The sequence below is a fragment of the Epinephelus fuscoguttatus genome, linkage group LG10, assembly GCF_011397635.1.
Source record: "Epinephelus fuscoguttatus linkage group LG10, E.fuscoguttatus.final_Chr_v1".
Lineage (NCBI taxonomy): Eukaryota > Metazoa > Chordata > Actinopteri > Perciformes > Serranidae > Epinephelus > Epinephelus fuscoguttatus.
In genome coordinates, this window is record NC_064761.1 from 19,964,760 (window position 1) to 19,977,534 (window position 12,775).

The following is a 12,775-nucleotide window of genomic DNA, read 5'->3' on the forward strand; positions in this document are numbered from 1 at the left end:
TATTTTATTTTATTTGTTATTTCATTTCATTTCATTTCATTTTTATTTTACTTTATTTTATTTTTATTTTATGTTATATTATTTATTTATTGCATATTTTTTGTAATTGTATTTTTTGTAAAAAAAAAAATAAATAAATAAATAAATAAAATAAATAAATAAATAATAATGTAAATTTACTGTTAAATTTCTGGTACAGTAAGTGTTGTGTTAGTTTATTTTTTAACTGTAAAATGAATGCCCAATTCAGAACATATTGTGATCACTACTCTTAAGTAATTTTACTCAGTAAAACTGGATTATATGTTATCTGATGACTAAACTCACAAATATAAACACTGTAGTAGCTTCAAAAAGCCAATATCAGTTGGACTTTATCTTAATTAGCTTCGTTTGATTGAAATGTCTCATAGTATTTGTTTAAAAAGCACTCTGTAGCGTCCCAGATAAACACAACTTGACTGGCACCCATCAGGTCAAAGGCTTATTGTGGTGCAGTATGTCAACTAAGCCGTGTGTTTTTCTGCCGCCAGGAAACTCTGCTTAAGCTGGACTTGGACGGTGAATGAAAAAGGTGCGACACAGATGGCCATGTGATGACCGGGCTTCACCTGGTGCTGTCTCACCCCCACAGTGACCTCAGGGCTGACAGGAGGACAAGACAACAAACTCAGCTCAGCAGCCTGTCGTGTCCCAACTCCCTCTGCAGGTTAAAATCCCTCTAGACATGACCCGGTGGTAAATATCAGAGTTCAGACGAGGAAAAGGCTTTACCAACAGTAACTTCTGTTTTCAAGAAGTGTAACTTTCAGCCCTCGTGGCGTCAGAATTCCTGTTTGTTGTTGATGATGATGTTTGTTTATATTGTATTGAACAAGCGTAGCTTTGAATCTCAGCACGGATGAACTCGTATATTTTGCCTTATTTTCCAAACCACGTTATCAAGCATTTTCCTCAGCAGGATACGAGTTAGAACTGTAGGTCAGTGGAAATGTCATCTGTTTAACAATTAGTTGATTAATTGCTTAGTCGATCGACAGAAAGTTAATTAGCAACTTTTGATAATTGATTTATCATTTGTCAAAATGACAAACATTCTGCTTTTACTTTTCCTCTATGACTGTAAACTAAATATCTGGGTTTGTGACAGCTGATGAGACAAAACGAGCACTTAGGAGTTTTTTTCCACTACTTTCAGTAATTTTACAGACCAAGCGATTAATCGATTGATTGAAAATAATTACTTGCGGTCCTACTGTAGATTTTTAATTTATTGTGTAGTTGCACTTCCTCTCTCAATGTTTATTTCATCTTATTACAATCAAAACAGTACTTTTGCATTATCAATGATGGTTTTTACTCTCTGTAACATCAGCCGGTGTTCCACTGGTTTGTTGTGGCCTTCAGGCATGTCACACTCAGTGGCAGTGAGAGAGATGCATTACTGCATTGTCAATTCAAGTTTTGTTCAAAGAGCAGTTTTAAAAAATATTTTAAAACCTCTATTTGCATCAGTCATCTCAAATACAGACTGATTTACAACTTTACAGCCGGTATTCTACCAACTAACAATGTCAAAGATGCAACATTTCACTTGAGAGAGAGATGGAAAAAACTTGAAGTTCTAAAATATGCAGATAGAGTGGAGTAAGTTGAGCCGATCACAAGCAGACAGAGAAGTTTGGTGACTCTGGACTGTGAGAGGAACTTCACTCCTCTTCACCTCTACAGGCTTGTGCTGTCTGATTGGTTGAGAAGTGTGAACCTGTTCTTGCCACAGTCTGGCGATCATCTCCTTCTCTCCCCACTCCTCCTCTTGTCTCCTTTCCTCCTCCATGAACATACCGAAAGCCTCCTCGTCACTGACCAGCTACTTGTTCTCTTGCCGCTCCCGGGCCCGATGCTGCATCGACAGCTCAAAAGCCTCCACAGCCACTGTAGCCCGACTCCCTTTTTTTTGGCAGGAAAGGCTCTTTATGAGTGACTGTGTTGGGTCTGGCTTTGAATCCTGCTGCTTCCTCCCATTTCTGTTCTTCTGTCATCTTCTGTTCCCAGCATCTGCTCCTCACAGCTCCTCGTTCATCCAAGAGCAGTTGGAACAGCTCAGGCTTTGTGGACTCTAGTGTCCTCTTCTCATGGAGAAGTCTGGCAGTGTCTGGGTCATAAAATGTGGTACCTCTTCATTTCTTTTCCACCTCTAGCCTCTTGTCTTTCAGTGCCATCCTTTCTTGTTCCCTCTCTTCAAAGGAAAAGGGACAGACTTCCATGTGGTGGTTCTGTGGTCGTCGGGGCTAGATAGGGAGGTCATTGATGGGGCTTTGATTTATGAGGGCCGTGTTACTCCAGACAAACTCCCCTTAAGGGCAAAAGCTGAAGGTGTTGCACAACTTTGTTCTCTGGCAAACCCACCATGCCTTCCAGGATCTTTTTGGGCAAAGGCTGAGCTTTAAAGTTATTCAAAGAACAGTTTAATCAGAAAACTTCCCATCAGAAAATTTCCCTTTCTTGCCAAGAGTCAGATGAGAAGATGAATACCACTCTCAGGCAATTAGAGTTTTATCGATTTTCTCATCTAATTCTCTGTAATAAAGTGAATAAGCAGGTTTACTAAGATGTCTAAATATTCCTTTTAATACTCCCAAAACTATTCAGTCTGAAAAAGGGAAACATTTTTAAACGTGTGACTTGTTGGTGGCACTCTGAGAAAAAGTCAGTGGATCACCAAGTTAAGTCAAAGGCGGTAGGGTTCGTCCTCTGAGGCCCTTGAATGTCTGTACAAAATTTCATGGTGATGCCGATCGAATGACATTGTAGTCCTGAGACTGTTGAATGTTACCTTTTTTCAGACCAGTTTTGGGAGCTTTGATTCAGTATTTTTCCTTCATATAGTCTGTTATCCTGTCCCTTACTTTACCCACAGTAAATACAGAACAGGATGTGCGCACAACTACCTGTTACATGTACTGTACGTATCATAAGATTATTGCACCAATTCAGTGTCTTTATACTGTTTAAAAGTTCATTTAAAGTGGCCTTTTAGAGTTTAATCAATGGATCAATACAGTAAGTTTGATTCTCACAGGGACATCTGCAATTAACACGTGGAATTGTGGCATTGTAGCATCATTTATAATTAAATCATCTATTAAATAGCTATAAGGTGCAGATGTCCTCATTGTTAGACTTAAACTTCTACCGTTTGTTGACTCCATCAGCAAAAGGAGATGCAGCACAATCTAGATTTACCCTCTTTTTTTTCTCCTTGAATGTCGGAAGAAATGATCTGACGCTTCAGTGGGAACAAGTGTTTTGATTGTCCTGCCTTGTTTGAATCCTTTTCCTTTTTTGCGGGGGGGGGATTTTGTTATTTCAGTGTCAAAGAATAACAAAATTGGATCTGTTGGATTGAAAAACCCATCAGCATTAATTGGGAGATGATTCTGTAAGTGTGCTCAAACTGCTGAGTTGTGTGGTTGGTATTTATTTTAAAGGAAGGGTTTTATTTATTTTGGGCTGCATTGTAGTAAGCGTGGTACTGTATGTGCAACATGCATCAAGTCTGTAAATGATTCAAATAAAGTATTTTGTTTTCCTACATATGTATGTGGCCATAATTCATTATTACAGATTGAGTCCTTGCCCCTTTACATCTGAGACTATAAAATTTCAGCATGTCACATTAACAGGAGCAGAAGTCTGGAGTTGATTAACCACTGTGTAAACGTGCTTCTGCATGGGAAAATAATCTGGATCTTTATCAGTTTTCATTTCTGAGACTTACTACAGCAGGTTGTCTTTGATTAATCATCATTTTGGAGTTTAACAGGTGAAACAATCACAAAAGGTTGTGATAAGACAGAGAATGATGATTAAGTATTTTTAAGTTTTAGTTTCCTTCTCCTGACAATTAAAACAGACTGATATAAAAAATATAGTAAAGATTGTGTCAACCCTTAACTTAAATCCCCCAATTTAGGAGCTATACGCAGGTTAATATGCTAGAATGTAAACCAATACATGTGTTAATGTATTTGTCAACAGCTATAACTCATCCATCCATGAGTGGAGAGGCTGGTGTATAAACAGAAATAAATGACATTATATTAAAATACAGTTGTATCGTAAAAAGACTTAAAAATGTCATCTGCATATGGCTTTATAGTATGTTCTAAACTTTTAAATGTTTGCATGCTGGTTGTAAATGCTAAATAGGGGGACTTAATGCAAGGAGTTAAAAAATGGTGGGAGATAATATGAGATGATAATTTAGACACTTAAACCAAATTATAAATAGTTTGGAGAAACACATTGTCGTATGTAAAAAATAAATAGTTTCGGAGCCCCACAGCCTGAAACTTGATTGTGAATCACCTGAGGGCCTCTGCCAGATTAGTTATGACCAAAGACTGAAAGGAATGTCATCGGATTTACAGGTATGGAGTGCTGCGGCGCCTTGGTTCCTTCCTCAAAAAGCCTATGGGATTTTTCCATTAGCTTTTGGATTATTGCAAAAAAAAAAAAAAGCTCTGTGGCAAACAAAAAGTTTATGATACACTTTTTGTTTAGCAAGATAATCCTCACAAAGGAACACCACTTGTATGACTTTTGAAGTGTAAATGTAATCGCCAGAAGTAAAAAGCTAACGTTAGGCTATAAAGAAACTACAGTACAGTCACACAACTTCAATGTTCCCACCGTAGTGACACACTGTAGTCTCATCTAGCAATTTATTAGCAACCATCTTTTTTTTAAGACACCTAAGAGCTTCAAAATTCACAAGTGAGGTATTCACTGATGTGGTTTATGTCGCAAAATAAAGCTTGCGTTAACCACAGACCTTATTTAAGGCATCTAACCAAAAACTCATTTAAAAAAAAAAACCATCAACTACGAGATGAGGGAACCAGGGGTAAGTCTGACTAATTGATGGGGTTTTAGGACTCATTCATGCACCACTCTGTTTGGCCATAAACTGACCACAAAGTGACAAGTGTGAATTCACAATAGCTGTGACCTCAGTGCAAAATTTCAGTTTTGCAGGGCAAAAACTGTAGCTGCCAAAGAATGGGGAAATTTTCATGGGTTGACCAATCAACTGTCAAAGCAAGCTATGGAGCTGCTGATCATTTGACCTGATGATGGCACTAGAGGAAATTTCAAGATCACCAAAGTGAATACGCTTCATCCTTAGGGGGACAAGAATGTGTGTCCCAAATGCTGTGCCAATCCAAGTATCTGGTAAGATATTTCACAGGAGAAGTATTGACATTGACTTGCTGGCACTGGTGTAGTCCTGGGTTTACGCATGTATATACAGGATATACCCACCTCTTTTTCTGGCTATTTACATTATAACAACCTATCGGCCAAATAGCAACTGGAACATAAAAGGGATTATACCCAGTTCCTCCTTGGTAACCTACCAATCTATCTAGGGGCACACCTGCCTCATCAACTACCACTACACCTACTGGTGACACTGCAGGAAGTCACGGGATCACCAAAGTCGGCAGGATGTATCCTCTCAGCATTGTGTGTATCAGTAGCAAATTTTACAGCAATCCATCCAGTAGTTGTTGAGATATTTGACTCAGGACTAAAATGGTGACTGGTTGGTATTGCCATCTCTAGAGCCGTGCTGGTAGCTAAGAATGCATCACAGTAATGAAGCCTGGGGCAGATAAAAGCACGGACCACATGCAAAGCTGTAATTTGGGTGAACCATAAGTTTGTCTTGCAAATTAGAACAAAAGATTTTTGTTGAGGTAGATGGTAGGGCTGTGGCATTCAGTGTTTAGTTGTGACCTGATAGTCATTTCATCTTTGTTTAGAGTTTGTGAGTAAGACCATTTAATGTATTGCTATTTTTAAATCCAGTTGAACAGAAAACTGTGTTGTGGATCTAAATAAATGTACTAAAGCATGTCTTTGATAAAAAGAAAATCTAAAATCTGATCACTGTTACATCTTAATACTGAAAAAGAGAACTAGACAAAATAAACTGTGATTTATCCAGCTGGTTTTTCATGTGGAACAGATGTCAGAGACCCAACACTGTGGACAAGATGAACACAGATAAGGTCATCATCATAAGTAGCATCTTATCTTGACATTTTCAGCTTGATTGAAGAATTTTCAGACAAACATATTCATTTTCTAGACTCAAGGCATTGTGAATAAAGTAAATGAGTAAATAAATAATTCTGTTTCTATCCTCAACTTCCAGAAAGAGCTGCACAGTTATTTGAAATACTGACATTGCGATGTGCCCAAGTGCAATATTCAGGTCGCAGGAGCTGCAATTTTTGGATAAAGGTAAAATGTGTCATAACATACCATTACAAATGAAGCTATGTGGTGCTGCAGAGATTCCCTTGCCTACAAATCATATTCTAGACATATGGAAACATGCTTGTTTGATACAGACCAGAAAAAAATCACATCATAATTATTTCTATATTTTTTTAACTTGAAAATGATAAACAAAAATCACCATTCCCACTAAAATTGGGACTTATTTCACAATCACAATATCTGTCACAGTAAGCACAATATGATTTTTTTGCAGCCCTAGTTTCAGGTAAAATTTGCAGATTACACAAAGTGTTGTTAAGTGATGCTACTCCTCACCACTATCTTAGTGTAACGTTGATTCCTTTTAAGCCTCTGGGAGACTATAGCACATTTGACAGTTGTCCAAACAGGTCAGCGCCATATCTATCAATCCTTTGACTTTTGATCTGCTGGCACTTCTGACTGTACAGACCGTGTTAATGTGTACACTCTGTAATATGAGTTTAAGTTTTCCATTAAGTCTGGCCGGTCACTCTGTCCCTGGCAGCTGTAATCTGATGATCAATTGTGAGGCTGGTCAAGTAGGTTAGCAGGAGAGGATCACACTCAGTCGATTAAGCTGAGAGGAATCACCTGGTTGATTTTTGTCAAATGTAAACAGTCAGAATCAGCGTAGTCCAAAGGACAGCTGATGCTTTCCAGGAATGACCAAACTGTGTGTGTTGCTTCCCTGATTGTGATTGTGAATTAACATTATGCTGGTTCATTTGTTTACAAGATAGATGCTCTTCATTCCCAGGAATAATTTTTGCTGATAGATCCCAGAGTCTGCACTGAACTGGGTGAAAGTAAAATCTAAATCACTGCTGCATAAACTGGGTGCTCACTCAACTGGCTGCTGTTTCTCTTCTAGTTTTCTTTGTTATCTTGAGGTTTAACACAGCTTTGGGGCAGTTTCCATTGTTTTTAAGATGAAATCTTTAACATGATTGTATTAGAAATGTTATTCATGATTTGTGTCTTTTTTAGTGTTATTTCTGGTTTTACTGTAGCCCCATCCACAGCAGTATGTGCTTAGCTTTCATACGGGTATATTTGGTTTATTAAAGATGCTAGCAAAGCAGCACAGTGCATGAAATAACCACAGCACAAACATTGGATAGGTTGGACCAGTGGGTTTATCTATATATCTTTAAATGTTACAGTTAATGGACAAAAAAGACAACAGAAATAAACAAATTCATGGTGATTTGGTCCACTTTAGCTGCACGGTATTTCCTCACCAGTGACATTTCTATCAGTCTCAGCTCTATTCGAAATGTTAGCATTAAGCTAACACTTAAACATAAAATACTGAAAGCTTAAAGGACTGTCTCCACCACAACTGTAAAACTACACTGCCCATGTCCCATGGTTGAACCTAATTGTCAATATGTTGATGTACAAATACATGTTTAAATTACCTCAGGCAGTGGGGAAACTGCTTCCCCTTCAACAAGACTGAAATGTTCATTCAGAATGATTTCTTAAAACAGGTTAGGACTTATGAAAATAAGTATGAGGAACTGAAAAAGAGGAATAACAAAAAAAAGCCAATTCAACATATAGCCTGTCAGTTGGTCCTTTATCTCGTCACTTCAAAATCCTTAAATCAACTTTGTTTCCTAATCCCGCCTCCCCCCTATATTTATAACTTCTTAAGGAAACTTGGAAGGGCACCAATGAGATTAAATGCAAGAAATCCTTTGCTGCTCACCCTTGATCTCTCAGTCTGAGTCAAATGCCCATGTGTTGTCTGCACAGTAACAGTCGGAGAGGGGAATCTCTTCCTCTCTCCACGACCCTCTGGACTACAATCTCAACTACAAGTGAGCCAGAAAAAACAGGAAGAGCTGCTATTCACTGGGATATCAGTTCCTGCAGGACCAGACGCAGTCTTTCTGATGATTCAGTAAAATACCATGTGTTGTTAGAGCCATTTTCTTGCAGTGTTTCCTGTTATGCTTTTTTTGCCCTTTACTTCTGTTTCATTGGCTTCCTGTCTTGAACATCAGTTGCCATGTATTCAAAGAATGCTACACTGCAGAGATGTTTGCAGAATCGCCGCTCGACTATCAACTGTCTGCCAAAGACTGTAGATGACAACGAAACATTCCCATTTTCCCAAGAGAAAACAGTCAAAGCATGGACATCTTTGGAGGATCTGGACAGTCCTGGCATCGAAGCAGAGGAGAGACCAAAAGAACAACAGAGTATCAGTGTTAATATTGGAGGGAAATTGTTTCTTATCCCCCGAGAGTGTGCCCTTAAATACCCTCAAACCCGTATAGGCTCACTGGCTCTCTGCAAGGACCAAGTGAAACTCCTCACGCTGTGCGACGACTATTGCGTGCGCAAGGATGAGTTCTTCTTTGACCGTGACCCTGCCTTCTTCCACCACATCTGCCATTTCTACACAAGTGGAGTGCTGTGGGTCATACGGGAAATGTGCCCCATTAATTTTGAGGAGGAGATTGCATACTGGGGCCTAAGCCTGAAGGACACCCAGCGCTGCTGCTGGATGATGTTCGAAGAGAAGGTGGATGAGGTGAAGGAGACCCTGAAGGTGGAGAAGGAGCTGATGGCTGAGATCGAGGTGAAGTACGACAATGAGTGTTTCAAGGACATGGCCTTTGGGAGTGTGAGGAAGACTTTATGGAACCTTGTGGAGAATCCGTACTCTTCGCCTCAGGCGAAGGCTTTCACTGTGATCTCCAACCTTTTAGTGCTCTTCTCCATCGTTGCAATGAGTCTCAACACTGTTGAGGAACTTAAAATTTATCAAATCAATGGCAAAACACACATGGAATGGGTGGAGATCATCACTATTGTGTTCTTCACCTTTGAATATTTAACTCGCCTTGTCACCACTCCTAATATCAGACTATTTATGAAGAGTGGACTCAACTTCGTGGACATGGTGGCGGTCATGCCTTATTTCTTCCAGATCATCTTTGAAACTTTTTCTGATTCTGAGAATGTGAGTGCACAGGAAGACCTTAAGGCCATGGCCAGGGTCAGCAAGCTTAGCCATGTCCTCAAGGTCATCAAGCTGCTGCGAATCTTTCGGATTTTGAAACTGGCTCGACATTCCACTGGTATGAGAGCATTTGGGTTCACCCTGCGGCAGTGTTACCAGCAGGCCTCTTGCATTTTCCTCTTCATTGCCATGGGAATCTTCACTTTCTCTGCTCTCCTTCATTCAGCTGAGAGGGAAACTGAGGGATCTCCTATCAGCAGTATTCCATATGCCTGGTGGTGGGCTGCAGTGAGTATTGTTTGCTGATTAACTTAATTTTATCCTAATCCATAAACATCTGCCCCTTACCTGTGTTCTTCCTCTGCATACACCTGCTTTAGAAGACAAGAGTGTGATATAGTCGACAATAGTACCACTAAGAAAAGGAAACTAAGAGGGAAGTAATAGTTTCTACCCCAACCTGATGAAGTAAATGAAGTATCCATCCTCCACTCTCTTGCTCTTTAGAGAAGAAAAAGCATTAAATGCAATAAATTGTGATGCCCCAAACCAGTTTTCATGTTTGTTACAAGTCATTAAAGGTAGCTGTCCACCAGTAGATCCTGCTGTTTGTTGTTAAAAAACATGGATCAAAACAGCTGTTTGAAGCCATGTAAATCAACTGCTGGGATTTTAAGCCCCAGTGATGAAAGTCTGTTTCTCAATAGCTCTGAATTGGCAATGGCAACAAAAAACTTTGGCTGGGAATGGTACCTCAGTCGTACAGCATATAGTCTCAGAAGTTTTCTTGTTTGTTTGAAGATATTTAGTTCAGAACAGAACAAGTGGATTTGATTTACTTCCCCCACTAAACAATTGATGAAATCCCTCCAGCTACACCAGTTTAACAGCATTTCAACTGTATGTTGACTATAGAGAAATATTCTCAGGAGTTGGCGAAGCCTCTTTTGTTGGCCAACAGGACTCTGTATTACCTTGAACTAATCTCGGAGCCTATAGGTTATTGGTCTGATGATGATTAGCTTCTAGCGGCAGCTGGCAATATTTCAGGACATCCAGTATGTGGGCGAAGACTTCCTCCTCTGTGTGCCAGTCATTTTGGCTGATCTGAATGCAGATATAAAAATAAAAAGGATGGTAAAAAGCTAAATCGTTGTCAGACAATAACTGATGGGTTACAAGGTTGCCTTCTGGCGTATGCATTTTGTCTCTTTTGCTTTCCACATGGACTGTTTTACTGCCACTCATACATGATTGGTCAATACTATTAGACTACAAATGGACTGCAAACGGAAAGCAGAATGTATCTGATAGCAAAATCTTTTGCAGTTATCTATTTAAAGAGATTAAGTTTAAACAAATTGAATTCACTTTTAGCTCATTCTTCTATTCTTCGTGAACAGTCATACTGTAGAGATGAAAATGTTAATGAAAACTGAATAACATGGTGACTGTTCACTTTTCTCTCCTAGGTCAGCATCTCCACTGTGGGCTACGGGGATGTGGTTCCTGTAACTATCGTGGGCCGTTTTGTGGCTTTTGGCTGCATCTCATTTGGTATCATCCTCAACGGCATGCCAATCTCTTTCCTCTTTAACAAATTCTCAGATTACTACGCCAAGCTAAAAGCAGAGGAGTACAACACTAAGATAGTGCAGCGCCGCTTTCATCTTAAAAAGCGCCTCCAACGCAAAATAGACATGTGTTTGCATCACTCAGAGGAAGACAACAGTACAGATGACCGTTGCGAGTGACCAGCACTGATTGAAACATAAACTATGGGGGTGTGTTAAGTGGAACTATGTTGCCTGGTAAACCTGTAACTCCTCAAGTTTAACAAACAGCGTTAGCCACAGATAAAATAATACTTTGCACTGATGCAGTTTCGCCTTGGCTCCTTTGCATTGACCACTGACTCAGACCATCAAATGATTTTAAGCCATTTTATTTACAGTTTCGATTCAAATAACTTGTGAAAGACGGCTGAGTGCGAGGAAGAGGGCCAAACTAATACACACTCAAGTTCCATAAAAGTTACATCCACCCTGACTCTTGACTCAACTTGAACTCAAAACATGTGAATTGTAAACGAGTGCCTGTAAATGAATAGAAGCTCTTCACCAAAGTGAATGTCGCAAGTCTTGAAGTGTTATAAGCTGTAAAAAGCTGTGTATGGCGTATCAGCTGATAAATATACACTCATGTTTCCTATGCTGTCATGTATGTTTGGAGATGATCACTTTCTGTATGACAATGAAGCCAGATTTTGCATTAAATCACTTGTGGGTATCAAACAGTTAACACAGCTGTCATTGTGTGAAGTTTCTTCATTATTACACTGCAAAAAATCGGCAGTACAGATACCAAAATACAAAAGTTTCCTTATGTAACGGTAATTATCAAAGGTTGTGTTTGAATTGGCATACTAACACACTGCATACTATATACTCAGTCAGTATATACTGCATACTGTCTACTAAATAAATGATCAAATTTGCCATTGCCTGCAGACTGTTCACACTGAAGTATGCTGCAGCACAATGGTTCTCAAATGGTGTGCTGCGTGTGCCATGGGATTTTATGGTAACCACACATTATTATTACAATATTCAGTTGGGCCTATACAAAAAATTATGCATGGATTTTTAATTGACTGTATCAGTATGTTATGCACACCCATTTCCTAATAAGAGGCAAACTCCAACTAAAAAATGTAATTTATTTTAATTCAGTTTAGAAAACCTTCATGGGGGACCTATTTGTTGCCGCTTGGCTTGCCTACGGGAATTATTAGTGTGTGACACATCAAAAGCCCTGATTGGCAGCAAGTGTTCAAGGTTCAAGGTAACTTTATTAATACCCGAAGGTAGATTTGGTTGCTGTTCCGGGAGAGGGCATCTCAACATACAGACAATTACATACATACAGTACATACTTCAGTGACAACACAGTTAAACACCACAAAAACAGACATGGGCAGGTGCTCACAAGGCTAACTGATCAGGATTAAAAAGTGAGATAAGATAAAAGACCACTAAAATGCCAATAAGTTAAAGTCAGGTCCAATTTCCAATAAGTAGAAATAAATAAGGTAGACCTTAAAAGTCTGTGGGATGATAACATTTAAAAGGAGGAAGCTGTGAGTGGGACAATGGTTTGCTTTACTGTATGGAACACCAGTGAAGACGACCTACCACCGAAAGAAAAGAGTCTTATTTGTCTTATTTTTTTCTTAGTTTTATTGTTTTATGTGGTGGTAAGAATGATACCACATGTTATAGAAGCTATTGTGCACAGATATAGAAAAAGGTGTGCCTTGGACTTGGGTGTGGGCTTGTCCTTTGGCGATCCTTGGGCACAAAAAGTTTGAAAACCACTGCTCCACCAATACGTCTTCTCTGCATCACATGACTGGATTGATTACTACGTTGCCAGTCCGAGCTACTGTTGAACAAAAATTGT

At 39.2% G+C, this 12,775-nt stretch overlaps 2 protein-coding genes across 2 annotated transcripts in view; both read left to right on the top strand.

The window, feature by feature from the left end:
• LOC125896233 (low-density lipoprotein receptor-like) overlaps positions 1–3,592 on the top strand; it is a 37,910-nt gene extending 34,318 nt beyond the window's left edge. Inside the window, exon 14 of the mRNA XM_049588638.1 lies at positions 534–3,592. Within this exon, the coding sequence (XP_049444595.1) occupies positions 534–569 (36 nt within the window). The 3' untranslated portion in view covers positions 570–3,592. The remainder of the gene's footprint in view (positions 1–533) is intronic.
• A 4,558-nt stretch (positions 3,593–8,150) lies between these two features.
• LOC125895757 (potassium voltage-gated channel subfamily V member 2-like) lies at positions 8,151–11,609 on the top strand. The gene is made up of 2 exons (XM_049587847.1): positions 8,151–9,601; positions 10,786–11,609. Exons 1-2 carry the CDS (start codon positions 8,354–8,356, stop codon positions 11,065–11,067), a joined length of 1,530 nt encoding a protein of 509 aa, XP_049443804.1. The 5' UTR covers positions 8,151–8,353; the 3' UTR covers positions 11,068–11,609.
• The last annotated feature ends 1,166 nt before the right edge of the window (positions 11,610–12,775 follow it).

Excerpts from the sequence above, each read along its gene's own strand:
- LOC125895757 (XM_049587847.1), top strand. The coding sequence starts at position 8,354 with ATGTATTCAAAGAATGCTACACTGCAGAGATGTTTGCAGAATCGCCGC. Across the intron at positions 9,602-10,785 it reads ATGCCTGGTGGTGGGCTGCA|GTCAGCATCTCCACTGTGGG; the intron begins GTGAGTATTGTT and ends TTTCTCTCCTAG.